The following is an 18,168-nucleotide window of genomic DNA, read 5'->3' as shown; positions in this document are numbered from 1 at the left end:
TGCTAAGGTAAAATAAGCTTGATGACATTGAAGAACCCATTTCAAATTAATTTCTCCTTTAAAGCTTTCATGATGATCAGCTATTTCCAGGAAAAAAGGCTGGTTTGTCATTGATTTGCTGTACTGCTCATTTCTGGTCAATTGGCTAGTCTTTAGCAAAACTAGAAATACAGCACTGTGTTTTCAAGTAGTCCTTGTTTTGATGCCTGTCCTTTCAAGTGCACTTCTGGTGTATTGCTGGGTCATGAAAGAAATACAAAGGCAAAAAACCATTAGTAGTTGTGGACTTCTGTCCTGTTTCTCATTCCAGCTGTTCTGTGACCATGGCTCTAACCTGATGAGATACTGCAGTCAATCCCCTCTACCTCTCCCAGTCCTTCTACATTAGGTTTTGAGGAATTTGACTGTGGGAAGGCATTGCCCATTACTTCTGCATTGCAAAAGTGCTGAGCAGTGAGGAAAGTGGGAGAGATACCGGATCTCAGGACTGTAAGCAGAGCTCTCCTTTTTTTGCTCCTGTTTCAGTATAAACCAGCAATGCTGGCCTAGTGCCTGCATTCCTCTGTAATCGGTTGCCACAGCATGCTAAGATTGCTTGTGGGAAGCAGATAAATATTCTACCTGCCAGCCAGGAATACAAAAACTTGAATAGAAAGGCTTGGGGCATGTCAGATCTACTTGGCAAAATTTGGTGTGTTTGCTTGAAAATGCTTGGCATTGTCTTGTGCACTGAATGATTTGAAACTTAAAAACTAATCTAGCCTCTGAATTATAAACTTTGAAAAATAGCAGCAATTGATACATAGGGATGCACCAAAGCTGTGTTGAATCCTGACTGGGAGGTCACTTTTTGGCTCTTTCGAGGTTGAAGTTATTAATCTGTTGAAAGGAAGAAAATGACCAAGAGATAGCTGCCACTGGCTTTGCAGTGGAGGGAAGATGCAGGCGCCTCTATTTCAGGTGAATGCTTTTTGGAGCAGTTTCCTTCTAGTGTGGTGCACCATAGTCCCAGGGTGTGTGTTAATCTTGTAGGGTGGTGAAAAAATGGTCTAACAGGGATGTAAAGATGTAAATGTTTAGATTTTGCTGGTTTGAAACATACACTGTTTAAATACTGATGGAAAACCAGAAAGCACAAATTGTTTGCAAGCTAGGACGTGTTCTGTAGTATGTTTACTTTATTTTTTCTTCACTGTATGGAGGAATTACTTTCTTCTTTTAAATCAAGGATGTCCAAGCATTCAGGAATTGGAAAAATGTCTATCCAATTTGGGTGGCAGTCTTGCTTTTTTTTGTTTGCCTATTCTCTTTGTGCAGGAGGTGGAGGACTTGTGCAAAAGCTACAGAGCTGCAGTCAGTGCTACTGCAGGTCCTGGAGAACAGTTTGATCTTATTGATAACAAAATCTTGTGACACTAGATGTTTTGAAGTCTGTGAAACAAACTGAAAAGGGAAGAAAGAGGTGTGCTTTGGTAAGCTTAAAATACAAATATTTCTGTTAGTCATAAATGCGGGAGGTAGAGGAGATGAAGAGAGGAAAGAATGGCAGTCAGCTGTTCATCTCTGGCAATTGTTTACAAAATGCAGACATTCCTAGACTGGCTTTCCACAGTGTGTGTTTGCTTTTTCTTCTTGACTTACGAATCAAATATAATGGGTTGGGTTGGGAGGGGCCTTAAAAATCACCTAGTTCCAGATCCCCTACCATGAGCAGGAATACCTTCCACTAGACCATGTTGCTCAAAGCTCTATGCTGCCTGGTCTTGAACTCTTCCAGGGGTGGGGCATCCAGAGCTTCTGTGAGCAGCTCATTCTAGTGCCTCACCATCCCAATATCTAAACTGAATTTCTCTCTTTTAGCCTAAGTCATTACCTACCCCTTTTTCCTATCACTACATGCCCATGTAATAGTTGTAAATTTTCTGGAGTTGCTCTCCCTTAGTCCCCTCACAGGGCAAATAAGCATTTATGATTAATAAAACCAAAGATACATTAACATCTTTGGTTTTATTAATCTGAATTTGTAGAAACAAGATGTTGTGATCAAAGTATCAGGAGGTATTTTAATTTTATCATGTTTAGGTTTTGATTATAAGATGCAAGAATTCTGCAGCAAATTTTTAAATTCTTTCCTGAAGATCATGAAGTAGAATTTTGTGTAATTCCTTCGACTGGTTTTGTGAGACTTGAGGATCTCCTGAACTTGTCATTTCAAACAGTCCTGGAGTATAAATTGCATTATAGAATTGTAGTCTTTAAAGAAATACTTTTTTCTGTGCATATAGTGTGAAGTTCCCTTCATAACATAACTTTCAATTTCCAGATTGCTATTGTGTCCTTCCTTTTTCTTTTGAAGGAAGAATTGCTGTCATTTGATTATTTTACCATTTAGTCTTTTTCAACAGTATTCTGTGGTTAACTGCGGATTGCCTGTGCTGTGTTCTAAATCCCTTTGAGGATCTTTTGAAGCCATAGGTTTTATAACAGAAGTTTTCTGTCATGCTTAATGGAATATATTTCAAAAGTTTGCATCAGAATGTGTATTATAAAATATATGAAACAGGAATGTATAGAAAATAGTTCTGTGAAGTTTTAAGCTTTAAGTTCTAAAAGAAATGTCTGGGTTCATAAAGAAAATTCATAGTAATTCTGAAGAATTTTTTGTTCATTAACACAATTTACAAGGTAGGTTTTCTTCTGAGATCTGAAATGTTTTCTTGCAAAAAGTGTGGACTGGGGTTTTTTGTTGCTAGTGATGAGACGTTTTCTTCCCAAGCTTCAATGGTACACAGTCCTCTGTTGTGTTGAGAAGCAGATTGAGTATTGCCTACAGTGGAAAACACCATGTAACAGTGGCAGGTCTTGATCCACTACTCAACTGTGCCCATGCATGAAGGAAACTTCAGTCATCTGTAATTTCAGGCTATTTCTTAACAATCCAGCACTGATTTTTGTGTGGAATTTCTGTTCTCCTTAAAAGCTGAGTTAGCTTTTTGTGGCATTAGTACTCATTAATACTCTCACATCCATGATTAAGGTGTTTTCTTTGTTTCTTTCCCCCTTGGCAAAAAATGGCAGTAAACCACTGCCATCAGCATCTTTCTGAGCTGACAGATTTAAGAGCCATTCAGTCCTTCTGTAGAAGCACAAGTTCTTAAGTGTATCCACAGTCTAGTTACCTACCCCTGCTTTTTCAAAGTTTTCAAACGTATGCTTTGGCAATTATTTCTTTCCTGGTCCATGTTAAATTTGGGGAGGAGGAAAGCAACTGGTTCGCAAAATGTCAATAGTGCCAGCACCAGGAATAGAATATGGACATTTAGAATCACAGCCTTATGTTGAGTCTATACTCTGTTCTGCCTACAATCTGCTCTTCACCTGCTCCTTAAAAAACAGCTTAAATTTCTTTTGCTTTGTGAGGTACAGTGACATCAGTCCTGTTGAAAAGACTGAAATCTTTGATAACTGTAGCTTTGACAAGCAAACATACTGTGTTAATTGGAGGCAAAAATTATAAAAGGTCTCTTTTATTTGTCTGGTTAGTATGCACAGGAAAAAATTACTCTAGACATGTATTTGAGAGATGAGGAGAGGATTGCTTTAGAAAGCTGTTGTTTGAGGTTTTTTTTAAACATGCCTGTACTCATAACAGTAATTTTCTGCAGTTTGTGATTCTCTCTTTTTTTTTTTTGTTGGTAGACCATTGTCATGCTGCATTGGCAAATAAATGTTTCAAGGTAGATCAGTAGACTTTTAGCTCATAGGTGGAGGACAGCAGTTCAAAGTTGCTATCAGAAAAGAGCATGTCTCACATATGGAGCATTATATGGAGACTTGATGCTTTTCTGACACCTTCAGCAACATTCTCAAAAGTGAAAATTATATGTATTTGTTTATATTATCTTATAGGATGTAGAGATGTATATTAACCTGTAAGCATAGTGTGAGATTTGTGTGAATAATCCCAGTTTTACTTTAGGGTGTTTTTAAAACCAGAAATAGAACAGATACTTTCTAGACTGTTTGATTAGTATCATACTGTAGATACAGTAAAAAAGTAGAATTTCCCTCTAAAAGCATGTTTTGGAAATATGTTTTAATCCTTAAAGCTTTGGTTATTTTTTTACATCTCATCCTGAATCTCTTATGCAAATGATTATAATTCTGCTTAAATATAACAACTTTACTTGGCAGGAGAATTGACATGATGGTTCTTGTTTCATGTTATATGTCATACAAAAGTTTCTTGACATACAGTTCATTGCTAATGGAATATGAGGTATTTTTTGTATTTCAGTTTTGATATGGTGATTAATTTGATAATTAACTTTTCTGAGTATTTTAGTTGCTTGTCTTTATAAATTTCAGTGGTGAATGCTTATTTACTTGGTTTTGAAAATTTGAAGGCATAAATTATTAATTCTATGTACGCTCGTATATTTGTGGGAAATGTTGATAGCTGGGCACTGCAGTGCTCAGCTTTCACTTTGACTCAGTGTTCACTTCCACTCTTCAGCTGTTGTTAGTGTAAGGCACTACCAAACTGGGGAAGGTGAACTTTGGCTTTCATTCTGCAGTTTGAATGCAACATTGTTAGTTACCTCCCAAAGGCATTATTTGGAAGATGAAGTAGTGGTAGCCCTTGCATTTTTTGGTGAGATGATGTTCTTTTGTTCTGTGGTCTGCTTAAAGCTGAGGCGGGCAATAGAGGAAGCCATTGAGTTCCTGAGCTCTTTAATTGGCAGCATGCAGGAAGTGAAATAGCATGCTGTTCACTGTCCTCAACACACTGGCTGAAGGTGTTATTTTATGAACTTTTAAAATAAACATCATAAAGATCTCTGACATGAGCACTAAAAAATGTGAAAGCATTATAAGTGTTTCTTGTTCTCACCTGCATTTCACAGTATTTTAGCAGTGTAGGGAGCAGGTCTCTTGCTTTTTCTTCCCACTAGTTTTTCTACTCTCAATCGTTCTGCATGCAGTAGATACCATGTCTTTACCTGTGCTAATCCTGTGTCTCAGGTCTAGCAATCATATCTCAGGTCTAGCAATAATTCTCTTTGAAATGACACATTGGATCCTACAATGCCTTACCTTCATGGATTTATTGTATGTATGCAAAAGAACATTTGTGAAATTGGCATGACCAGATGTATACCCTTGAAGTTTGAGGAGTTATTCATACAATCTTGTTTGATCCTTTGCAAATGTGACCAAAATATTTACCTCATAATTTGGAATAAAGGATGTTAAAACCACAAGATCTGAACAACACTGAAATTTATGATCAGTATTCTTTTTCCACCAATAAGCTCTTCTAGAATTTAGTTACCTTTATGTTATCTGATTTCAAGATTAAGTTTTCAGATAAGCAGTCTTTGTTGCTGAACATGTTGCTGAAAGGCTGGGATAATCCTTCTAAGCCCCAGTCCCCCATGTAAAGGCTATTACTATGTAAAGAGTATGGTTATTTTGGTCGAATAATCTCTGTTACCCTGTGATGGCAGCCTGTTCTGCTTCTTCAGTCTTAACAGCAAGAACTGTTGGGATGCCTGAAGCTGTGCATGTTTTACGACTCTTTGGGTAAAAATCTTTTTGGTAAATCTTTGCAGGTAAAACACACCTTTTTCAAAAGGGGAGGAGGGAGAGAAATAAAGGGTCTTAGAAAAGTTGAAATGAAATCTTTGTCTCTAAAACTTGTATTGGAATAATGTATGTGTAAGTATATACAGAACAAATGTTTGATGTGGCTATTCCCTTTTTTTAAGGATAATTTGGTCACTTAGTGTTTTTACTCTGCCACTGTAGGATGGTTCCCAACAGAAATAATGTTCCCAGTGCAGCTGCATGAGTGTACATAGGTCCCAGGCAGCAGAAGAACTGAATTAAGGATGGGTGGCTTACTGTGGTGCATGGCTTTTCTGCACCAGATACTGCAGCTGCTTACACTGCTGGCATTGCCTTCAGTATGATATGGGTTTAGTGGCATCTCAGGGACGTGTCAGTCAGGGTACAGTATAATGCTACAACTGAAAGGCATATTTCCTTTCCCGTCCATCTCTTCCTGTCTGTCTTTGACATTCATGTGTGGTCTTGCTGAATCCATAGTTTAAAATAGCTGGATTTCCTCTGAAAACATTTTGCAATATGGATTTACCAGGGTTGTGTTATAATGAAAAGCTAAATGAAGTGCAGGGAAGGCTTGCAAATCACTTAATTACACAATTTTATGCACTAATTAAACATCTAATGTCTTGTAGTTGTGTAGGGATTTTTTTTTAAATTTATTCACCTGCATATATTGGATTCTCTTCTAAGAGGCAGTGACTGCTGTAGATAGGTAGGTACCTGATTTCTAGACACAGGAACAAATCTAGTTTATTTACTTACTGGCTTTTAAAAGTGAAATAAAAAGCTAGATTCCAATTCTGTGCTGGTTAGAAGAGGAAAGAGTATTCACAATTATTTGTGGTCTGGTTTTTGTTTTTAGAATGATCCTTTCTTCCTTGTTCCTACCTTCATTGAAACTAAAATGCTTTGAAGTACATTCTGAATAAACAAACAGAGGTGTCATACTGTATGTGGTCTACCCTGAAGGCTTATTTGTGGGTGAACTCCATCATTAAGGGTTATTAAATGAAGAAGAGGTATCATTATATTTTACTGTGGAAGGATGTTTTCTCTCCTCTGTTCTGTACTAGTTCTGGTATATTATGGGCTGGCAATGTGTGTTATGCCTGTTTGAGGTATAACTTCAAAATGCCTATGTTTTTTGCTTATATGGAATAATTTTGTGTGAAGAATCTCTGCCTATAGGTTTTCTTTTCCTGGAAAACCTAAGACAATAACTAGAATAATTTAAGCCTTATTAGTACAATTTTTGATATCATTCTTAGAATATTTTGCAAGACCTGTTGGTTACTTACATGTTAGGTAAATAATTTTGCTGTGCTTGAAAATATCATAGGTGTCAGCCACTGGAAACAAATCTAAGAAAGCCAAATATTTAATTTTATTAATGTTGATTTTAACCTTGGTATGAAGAGTCTCTATTATAATGATATTGCTGCCTTTATTAAAGAGCAGTGGTTTGAAAACTTGCAGCCACTGCTTTGGAAGTTGTATGTGTATCTACATACATGCACCAACTTTCAACATGGATATTAACCTTTATTCCTGTTCTAAGGAAGGCCATGCTGCAACAAGTCTTTTATTCTTTGTTTCTCAGTTTGGAGGTATTTTATACCATAAGCTGTAAGGCTTAATCATCTATGGTTTTCATGCTTGTTCTATATTTATGATTTAATTGCTTTGGATGAGATTTTTTTTTAGCTTTTTTTTTTTTTCCCCCAAGTGATGTGAAGTTTCATCATGCTGCTTCTGGCTTCCACATTTACTTCATATCTAATTTGTATGAATATGTCAGGAAAACTTTGTGAGGAAATAACTACAAATAAGGATAAAATGGTGACCTGCACACACTGCTCAAAATGAAGTTTATCTTTTACTTTGGTTGTTGCTTTAGTAATGCCCAGTAATTTGTATTATGGTCAATACCTCTTGGGATTTTCCCAAGCAAAATAGAAAAGCTGAATTTTTTATTAATAGGGAGGCATCTAGTTTCCTATTGGGAATGTAGAAAAGATGAAGCATTTCCTCTGCAGAAGGTGGAAGCAGAACCTGGTTTTCAAACACAGTGAGTTAAGCCTAATCCTTCTGTTTGGAAAATCTGGCTGAATAATTTAGTCCTTGTTAAGATGCACTGATGATAGATAGGGCTTTGAGGTGTGTAAGTAATTCTTAACTACATGGGCTGATGCATGCTGAAGAGCATTTGTATCAGTTGTCTTAGGGATATACATTGTCACAAAGATACTTTTACTTTGTTATACCTCTTTCCATTCCCGTGTCATTTATTCTGTACCTTTTAAGTAAAGGAACAGATAACCATGAAATGTAACTTTTATTGAAAGGACGCACAAGACTTGGCCATGTCTTTAGTGCTACTGTTTTCCCCTTCCTTGTCAGGGGTGGTCACTCAGACAATGAAAGTGGGTTGGAAGCACTATCCTTTTTGTATATGACATTCCCACAGATGTATATGATTTTTGAGAAGCCACCATTTTTAGTCAAGACTGTAATTAACTGAGGAAACTTAGTGCAGTAGTCTCGTCCTACAAAAAACCCCATGAGTGTACCCATTTACAGGAGTAAATTATTCCTACTGACCTGAAGAAGTGGAAGCAATAAATAATTTATTTTAAAAAAACCAAACCCTCAAACAATTACAAACCCAACAAAACTATTAACAGTTATGCACAGTGGGATTATATGTAGAATTCCCTTGAGTGTACACTCAGCAAATCTCCCCTTGATTTAATTAATTGGTAAAAAAGAAGTTAATGGCAGCTATATTGATAACGGAGTCTTAAGTTTTTTAGCAGCAATTTCTGAGCAGTTGGAAAGAAATAAAATGCTGATATGGAAAAAAAGTATTTTTAAAAGTCAGTCTTCAATACAAAAGATGAGGAAAACATGTTGTTTTTGTTCTGCTTGACTGCAGCATTACTGTAGGAGAAGGCATGCATAACCAAACTTGTCCAGAAATGTGTTTAATGTACTTGGAAAACATTAACTTCTTTCCATAGCTGTACTTGTATTTGTTTCTCCTGTAAGCCTACTGCATGATTTCATTATGGGATAGAATTTCACATGTTTGTTTTATACTTTATAACTGTGAAAATAACTGTGTTTTCAGTGTGGTTTGTTTGTTTACTTAAAATATACTTCCCAACTTCCTATATTTTTTTAGGGAAAACATGCTTATTTTAGGGAAGGGGAAACAAATATTGAAGTATTGACTTGTAGATTATATTAAATTGTCTTACAGCTTTTTAAAATTTGGTTTCATTTCTGAATCAGCCTCCTTCCTGAGGCTACAAACAGGAACTGAGATTTGCATGTAATGACTGGTTCTGGTTGCTCAGGGCTGGAGGGTGATTCTAGGGCTTAAGAGACCTTGTGTTAGAAGTATGAGGTTTCTGGTTGTGCTGGGGATCTCAGTGGCCCCTCTCCCCTCCCAAAAGCACTTGCCATTGCAGGTTCCTTCGTATGATTCTACATGTTGCACTGGGGTCCATGAGCCATTCCAGTAATTTAGCCCGATGTAAAATACAGCTTTAGCAGCTCACTTAAGGATGAAAAGTCATGGAGCAGGTGCCAACAACTCAGCTGCTCACCTGTCTCCTGTTCTCCTTCCCTTGCCCTTTAGGCTAGGGATTCACTGAGTGTTTCCTTGCAGGCGCGCTGAGGTGGGACATGCGGAGTGGTGTGTGCAGTTTCCTGCGTGTGACACTCGTAACACAGCTCCCTGAGGAGCTCGCTTGGCACACTGGTGCTCAAGGCCATGGAGGTGGGAAGTAGAAGCTGTGGCTTTCTCTGCTGGGGACACCAGCTGGTAACAGTTTCCTAGGGCTTGATTAGTCCCCTTGAGCTCCAGTTGACTGATAGCTGTGGCATCCAAACACTCAGCCATTTGTCCCTGTCTTGGCACAGTTCCTGTGGTCAGCTGGCTTTGTCAAGGACAGCCTCAGCTGAGGCTCTTTGCTTGCCATAAGCACAAACCCTGAACTCTGTGTTCCTGATGTCATTTTACATAAAATGGTAAAAATAAAGGAATTTCAGGTTTTCATTTCTGAACCCAATGCAAACTGGTTATGCTAGCATGTTTGAATTTCTCATGATGAATTTCCACTTTACTGCTTCCCTTGGGGAATTGGGCATATAATCCAGCATCCGGCAGATCACCTGAAGGCGTTAAACCAGAGGTAACTGAAAAACTAGCACAAGACTACAAATTCCAAACTAAACACCTCTCATTTCATAACGAACTGCAGTATGTAGGTATGTGTTACTGTTAGTTCTTGGATAACTTAGGTTATCCAGGAGCCAGGCTAGGTTTCCTACAGAGGAACCATGGTATGAAATGGACCTGTAATTACTTGTGCTACTATGCACAGTCACTTAAATAAAAATCATCAGTTTGATTTATTCAGGTTTGGTTATTTTTTTGTTTTGTTTTTTTGTTTTGTTTGGTTTTTTTTTTTCAGTTATAAGAGTTTTCTTTTTTTGCTGGTGGTTTTTTTTTCCTTTTTTTCTGGATAGCAAGCACATATACATTTAAATCTTATTAATGCTATTTTATTGGCTTCTGCATTTGAAGCTCAAACAAATGAGTAGCAAGATCTGGCTATATTGTAACACTTGAAAAAAAAAGCTGTGCTGGAGAGGGATTAGAGTCAGGTATCAAAACATCTGAAGGGTCTCCAAGTGTAACTTAATCTGAAGCATGTTCTGCACTAGGGCTTCAGGGGCTCAGTCCTGTTTGCTCCCTCTCTCTGGGTAGATCAGGAGCGGGGTGCTGGAGACTCATGTGGACTGTTGTGCTCTGCTGAAGCCTGACAAAGTTCAAATATAATTAGGGCATAGAGAAAGGTAGAAGTGTGAGATAGGTTGGGCGTTATAAGGAAAAGGGTCAAATAGCCTTTTTTCCAGGAATGGAGAAGTCTGTGTGCTGGCACCATTAGGTGTTGCAATGCAAGCCGAGCCCTGAAGGCCAAGGCTGATGAAGCTGTGAATCTGGCTACCAAAACATTCTCTCTCATCTAGTGTCTGGCCCACAGTGAAGGATAACCTTCCACTTACCCATCAGTGGACTAGTGGGTAGAGAGCTATTTCTGAAGATGAGCAGGTGAACACAGTGCTGAATAAATAGTTCAAAACTTAGCTGCTAGGAAATTAGAGACTGTGAGATTGAAGGCTTCCTCTGTAATCATCGTTTGTCATCAACTGTCTGTATACTCTTGATAATTGGATAACTGTATGTTTTATTTAACATCAACCATTCCTGAATTAACCCATTTTTTGGATATTAAAAAAACCCAAAACCAAAACTATGATTAAATGCAGACGGTATATCAAGAAAAGTTTCAAAGCAATAGGAGTATTTGGTGGTTTATATGGAAATATTTTTCATAATTCTCCTAAAGCTTACCTCTTCCTTTTTATCCCCTCATTTAAAAAAAAAAAAGAAAAAGCCAGTGCAAAGAAACATCCAAAACCCCCAACCTTTTCTGAGGAAAAAAAATGCATGCTGGCTAAAAAATGAGTCTTGATAGCTTACAGTTTTGATTTTAGAAAATATACAATGGTGAACTATCAATTGGCTGAAAAAAAACCCCATGAGAGTGTTGTTGGAAGTGTTGAATGCTGATGTGTGTCTGACTTCTGAGCTGTCTGTGAGAAGGCAATTGTTTTAGCTGCTTCTGAGTATAGATTACACAGAGATGAGTGGGGAAGGATCACTGCGCTGCTTTGTTGTCTTTGCAACCCCAAAAAGACCACTTTATACAATTTTACATTTCATGGCTCTTTATGCTTTTCATGCTTCACTTTCAAAGAGCTATGTAGTAGAAGCAATGCTTAGGTATTTTAGGTGGTTTTTTTTCCTAAATTGTTCTATTTCTGTAGCTGAAAAAAAGAAAAGCCATCCTGTGTTTTAAGGCAGATATACAAAAAAGGAGAGATGGCAAAATAGTGCTCATATAGGTCCTGTCTTGCTTGGCCAGCAGTCTACATAACACTCATATTATGCAAGTCCCTTTGTAGCTGTCCTCTTATAAGTGAGGAATGGTTTGGTAATTGGTATGGTAATTAACCTGGAAAACTATCCTCTGCTTCGCTTGCCAACTGGCTTTAAACGCTATGATGTTAATTGGTAAACTGATCCAGTGAAGGGAGGCTTGAAATGTTTACAGGCTTGTCTGAATGAAATTCACCTCTTATTTCAATGAATGGCTTTTTCTGTTTGAGGGGATGTTCTTTTGTTTGTTTTAATTTGTAAATACTGTTTTTTAGAGGTTTGGTTTTCATGAAGAGTTTGTTTGCTTTTTTTATTTTTTTTTTTTAAAAGCCTAAACAACAAAGTAAGTTTTTTCTTGTGGCATGTTCTTCTTTGATATGAATTTCTGGCTTCATGAATTTATGTATGCTAGACTGCAATATTGACATGTTCTGAGAGTTAGTTCTTCTTGCCTTACATATGGTGTTTGCGTATATATTCCTGAAACAAAGTGTTACTTGATAGAACCTGAGTTGCATTAACTTAAGACTGTTTTGTCAGTTGAGAGTAAACAGAATTATTGTAGTGAAACTTGTATTGTAAATCCAGAAATATATAGGAAATCTAAAAGGGAGTAAGGGGTTTCCTAGTTACAGATGATAAAAACTTGTCTTGATGTTGCCTTCTTACTTTATAGTAGGTGTTTGGGGTTTTTTACTGATTTAAACTAAGGCAGTGACTCATCCCTAACCCAGGTATATATTGCAGGGATTACCTGTAATTCTCTTGACAATGTTCACATTTACAACATGGGAACCCCTCTATATTTATGCATTTATGATCTGGTTTACAACAGGCTAATTTTACAACTTATTCTTCTCTATAAGAAGCATTTGTTAACTTGGGGTGTAATGAGGTCTTCATGATGTTGTAAGTTACTCTGAAAAGCAAACATAGAGAATTCTAAGAACTGTCATTAAACATAATTTTTGTTTTATAGGTTATTCAGCAATAGTTATGAACTCCCGTTTACGAGCCTTAGGTGGGAGGATAAATAACATACGCGCATCAGAGCTACCAAAAGAGAAAACCCGATCAGAAATAATCTGTAACGTCCACTTTTTGGATGGCTCAGTACAAAGCTTCAAAGTCAACGTAAGTTTGGAAAACTTTCTTTTTAAATACATAGAAATTTGTTTGAAAGCTGCAGATGAAATATGGGACCCTGAGGCATGGTATTTCCAAAAGATGTTGAAAATGTAGCTTTGTCGTAACAAATTGCACAATTACTGCTTATGAACTGGATTTAAAAAGTGCTGTTTTAATTTACTTTCAAGCCAACCAACTTCAATGTCATAAAATCATGGCATGCAGATTGTATCTGGAAAAAGGTCTATATGATATGGGAACCACGAAGAAACAGATATGGTGATCATTATCAACTATGAATAAGTAATTAATATTAAAAGGGAACTCCCGAACTGGGATGTGCTTCTGCTTCAAAGGACTAGTAAAAAGGACTCCTCCTTATAAATTTCTGTAGTGATGTCAGTACATATTTTCAGAAATGCAAAGGTGATATAAACAGTGAAGATGTTGTGGCTCAGTAGGACTGTTCTGTTCAGTCTTTTGTACTTGAATACAGTCTCTTTATTTGGGTGTGGGGAGGGAAAGGGGATTAATGAAGGTTTGTACTCTGTATTTTTAGTGTATTCCATTGTGCAAGGTTTATAACCTTTAGTACTGATTTAAAATATCAATTCATTTTTAAATGAAAGCAACGGAAACTTCTCAATCAGCTTTCAATAGAATTATTTTATCATGCAGAAAAAGTGTGGATAAATTTAATTAGAATTGTGTGTTAGATTTGTGTGTATTTCTTTATATAATACTTATTTTATTCAATTTACCTTATTTGAGAAGAAGGATTTTGCTGAGGAAGCTATATTGTTTAGATATCTCAGACTACACTGTGTTTTCTAATAGGACATTCAAAACTGCACCCAAAAATTGTATTTTCCCAAGTCTTGTTACAGTTCTGTGCAGACTGATTTTGTTTTTAACTTTGTCTGTTGGCTATTGGCTATTAATTGAAACATAAATTATCTGATAGGTTGATAAAGTTATTTTCACCATAGTATATCCAGAATTAGTCTAATTTTAGTATGTATTTTACATGCTCTGTGTTCATATATGTGTGTAATATTGGGGAGTGGAGTAGAAGGAGAGTAAGTAAGAGAAGGGCCAACATGTTAGTGTACAGTTTCCATTCTTTGTCTCCAGCATGCCCTAGGAATTGTCTTGTCTGTCAGTGAACTGGCATAATTGCCACCTGCCCTGCACAAGGATCTGTGTAAAGTGAAGAATTCAAAATGGTTTTAAATCCGTGCATAGTAGTATATTTGTTCTTTGTTTACACAGCTTTAGGTGTAGTGCTTGGCCTGAAGTCCAGCACTATACAAGTGAAATTTCCTTCCCATTTCCTCCTTTAGGCAGTGAGTGCAAAATGGGAGCCATTGAGGAACTGTGTAGACCTTAAAGCAGCCTTCTGGTACCTAAAGAAAGCTGGAGAGGGACTTTGTGCAAGAGCATGTACCGATACAACAAGTGGGGGACTAGCTTCCAACTGAGAGAGGGTAGATATAGATGAGCTCTAAGGAAGAAATTCTTTGCTGTGAGGGTGGTGAGGCACTGGAATGGGTTGCCCAGAGAAGTTGCAGTTGTCCCATCCTTGAAAGTGTTCAAGACCAGGCTGGATGGCGCTTGGAACAACTTGGAGTAGTGGAAGGTGTCCCTGGTCATGGTAGGGCAGTTGGAACCGGATGATACTTAAGGTTTCAACCAAAACCATTCTATGATTTTTTGAAATTCTGAGCCCAACTGATTTCTCTCCCTCCCTTCAGCGTGTCCTTAGGGTACCACTGCTGGTTACCTCCTCCATCCAGGAATTGTAAGGGCCTCCTTTACTGCAGCTGAGATGCTGAACCGCACAGGGGTGATATAGGACTCATTACTGCTCTACATGAAACAGGCAGGGAGTGCATCTACCCTGCTGTGTTATGGACTAAGGAAAGGGTTTTGCAGATTTATGTTCTTTGAGTACTGAGCTGGTAATGAGGAGGGTTGCACTTTTCTGTGAGGATGGCCCTTCTTGATTATCTAACCTTGATATCAGCCTAGGAATAGGCTTTGCCACACTCTGGTAGTATCATAAGGTCCATTTCTCAAAAGTTTGTGAAACCAGCTGCAGAAAATTTGTATCCAAGTTCTTCTTACGTTAGCAGAAAAATTCAGCCTGACTCTATGTTTGTGTGTTTATTTTAATTGCCAACATAATTCAGTTTTATCTGTGTGAGCAAAGAATAGCTTGGGTCTGCAGTCAGTCTGGTCATGAACTGAAGGGCATGTACTTATTGAAAAACAGTAAGTTTTGCTCTGAACAGATTTTCCCCACTAGTGAAGTTTTTCTTTGTTGCTTTAGAGAAACTGTTTCTTGTATCAAGATGTTTTTCTCCACATTTAATTCATTTCTGGATGAGATGTTAATTGACAGTTCCATATTTTAAAGAAATTAAATATGCATATAACATGGCATAATTATCCAGAAGACAAATTAGCAGAAATGTATTAAATGATGTAGTAGTACATTATTAAAATGAAGGTGCTTTCTGAAGTGACTAGACATCGATCCATGGATAAAAAAACCTACTATGTCTTTTGGATATTTAAAATAAGTTTTCTAGTTTTTTTTTACTTTCTCTGCTTTTACAATTATCACTGAAGTATGTTGATTTTTTTGGAGAACTAGACCTGAATAGGATCACCTCTTCTAAAGCACAGAGTTCAGTGTTTTCTCTTTAAAAGAACTTCAGTATTATCAGTGGAAAATTAAGGTTGGGAATTCTTCAGGTTTGTTTGTGGTCTAGTGGTACCTGGTTCTGATCTGTGAATGCTTAAAGTTTGGATAGATGTTACACTTTGAACTAACATTAGGCTAATATTTACATATACGTAAGTATGCTTTATGTTCATTGACATAATTATATTTTTCATCAACAAATAGTAGAAAGTAAAAGTGGAAAAGCAGAATACTTGAAGCTTGGCCTTTGTCCATATAATAGCATAAGTGGAATTGGAGAGTTCTCCCATTCTAATGACAGCATGATAGAAACAACTGAGCATTGCTTTGTCATGTAGCAGCTCTCTGAACACAGAATTCTTACTGCAAAAGGATTTCTTTCTTTCAAAGTCATAAGGGGATTATGTAGGAAAATAATATTAAAGAAATCTCATGGGTAAGAAAAAACTTTAAATAAATTTGCTCTAAGTTTAAACAAATAGATGTTCTTATGTTGTCATCTCTGTTATCATGTTGACAATGTACATATGCTCAAGACTACAAAATACGGAGTGGGTTTAAATTTAGTAGAAAGATAATTGATTAAATCGTTTAAACTTACAACACTGAGAACAACTTATATATTTTGGAATTTAGTACTAACATCTTTAAAATGATGGTATCTCAAAATACTGAATCTTTCAGAGAATAGAACAGAGAGAATAGATATAAAACTTTCTTTTCTAGGAACAAGATCTTTATAGAACCCACAGAGATGATTTTAATCAAATTTTGTTACCAAATGGCATGGCACTTTTGCAGTTATACCTATATGTGTCTTTCTTCTTTGTCATTCTGATTAATAATACTTCAGATGTTTGTTTTTCCAGTGGTTCTGTCTGTAGGAGGGTGAATAAAAACCAAGTATTGTAAAACTGGACAAAGGAAAAAGGAAGGTAGATTTTGCATATGGATATAACCAGAGGAACTTTCTATCTATATAGAAGCCTGAAGATAGCTGGATAATTTCCTTTCTTAAAACTTGTTCTTGTTAATAATTTATGCCAAAGAATATTGGTATTCTGACCAGCTGTAAACAAAGACTTAATTGCAAGATAGCAGTGCTGTTTTTCTCCTGGACTTGTTACTTTGGCAGAGTGGTGAAGTGATTGGCTATTTTGTTCAATTTTTTATATAAAAGTGTTATTCTACAGTTTGAGTGAGCCTGAAATTTGGATTAATGGTATCACAAAGAGTTCATCAGTATAACCTGTGGTATGTGCTGATTTTAGGTCATCATTATCAAGAAAATTCACATGGGAGAACAGACAGACATTCCACTACATTGCTTACAGTCCACAGAGTATGTTAACTATGCAAGGCTGACATGGCCTTTCTTGTTTTACTGTTATGTTTCAGTACTTGGATGGAATGTGTCCAAAGTCCAGGCAAAGAATAGAAAGTGCATGGAAGCTGAGAGTTGGAAATGTTCTTTCAAAACCACATTTGAGGCAAAGGCTTGACTGCATTTGGTACTGAATGTTGCATTTGACTTTAGTTATATCCAGGCTTTCTTGAAGCTTCCCAGTAAATTTCAGGTGTTTCAGTTTTATGCTAAGGTTAACACACCTCTCTACCTACTGTCACCTCTGTCTTGTCCTAAGACTATAAGGCATAGGCATTTCACCTGGAGAAAATGTTAGCTGTCATTCTGATATATAGACAATTTTCTGATACACCATATATGAGTGTGTTTAATAGGTATTTATTATATTATGTATATTACATTGTGCAATAATGCAAATCTGTCTGTAACTTTTGATATAAACATGCAGAATTTTCTGGTTTTGCTCTACTTTGAGTCATTTACCAGGAATGAACACTTGGGAAGCATCTCTCAAGTAAACTGACTTTTGAGAAGGTATAAAACTGACAGCCTCAGATCACTTCTGAATTGCATTGTCTGAGTTAGTGTTTTTGTCTTGTTACCTGGGATTTTTGCTTTTAGACTAGTTGGCTTCTAGTAATAGTGCTTCCATCTAGAAATAAAATTATGAGGCTATAATAATTCAAAAAGTTGCATGAATTGAAGCTCGAATTGTAAGGTATGTTTTTCCTTTACTTCCACCTCAGTTAAGTTTCTTCTTCAAGTATTTGAGAAGGAATATGATGGTTAAAATGAACACCCATAATTAGTCTTGGTATATTTAAAATAATGGATAGAGGTACAAGTCTTAGAGGTTCTTTTTGATTGTGGGTGTGAGTTTTATAATTTTAAACCAATCATAGAAAAAATGCAATGATGCAGAATTTTTTCTATGTCTGTCACCAGGTTTTCCTACTGGATATTGTTTAATAATACAAGATGGTTTAATGCTACTCTGTGTCCCTGCATGTTGAAAGAACTGCTATATGAAGTTTCAGGCTGGCAACAAATATTTAGTTTTGTATTGTGTCACGTCAGTATACTCTACTGGAAAGCAGTAAGACAGTATGAAATTTGATGATGCCTCTGAGGACAGTGAGAAAGTGATCTGCCCTACAGCAGGCTTGTTAGTCTTAGCCCTTTGTGGGGCAAGACTTCATAATAAATGCTGAAGGAAAGAATTAGTGGAGGGGAAATTTTTCCAAAGTTAGAATGGAATGACTAACCTCATATATATGTTTGTTTTAAATAATTTTTGTGAGGCAGAGGAAATGCAGTGGG

At 36.7% G+C, this 18,168-nt stretch overlaps 1 protein-coding gene across 2 annotated transcripts in view; it reads left to right on the top strand.

The window, feature by feature from the left end:
• Positions 1-18,168, top strand: part of PTPN3 (protein tyrosine phosphatase non-receptor type 3) — a 119,160-nt gene that overhangs the window by 16,063 nt on the left and 84,929 nt on the right. For both annotated transcript variants that reach the window (XM_064430036.1, XM_064430026.1), the window contains exon 2: positions 12,624-12,778. In XM_064430036.1, the coding sequence (XP_064286106.1) occupies positions 12,641-12,778 (138 nt within the window). In that variant the 5' untranslated portion in view covers positions 12,624-12,640. The remainder of the gene's footprint in view (positions 1-12,623; positions 12,779-18,168) is intronic.

This window comes from Passer domesticus, chromosome 1 (genome assembly GCF_036417665.1).
Source record: "Passer domesticus isolate bPasDom1 chromosome 1, bPasDom1.hap1, whole genome shotgun sequence".
NCBI classification, from domain to species: Eukaryota; Metazoa; Chordata; class Aves; order Passeriformes; family Passeridae; genus Passer; species Passer domesticus.
Note: the sequence above shows the minus strand (reverse complement) of the source record. Positions and strands in the feature narration are given on the sequence as shown.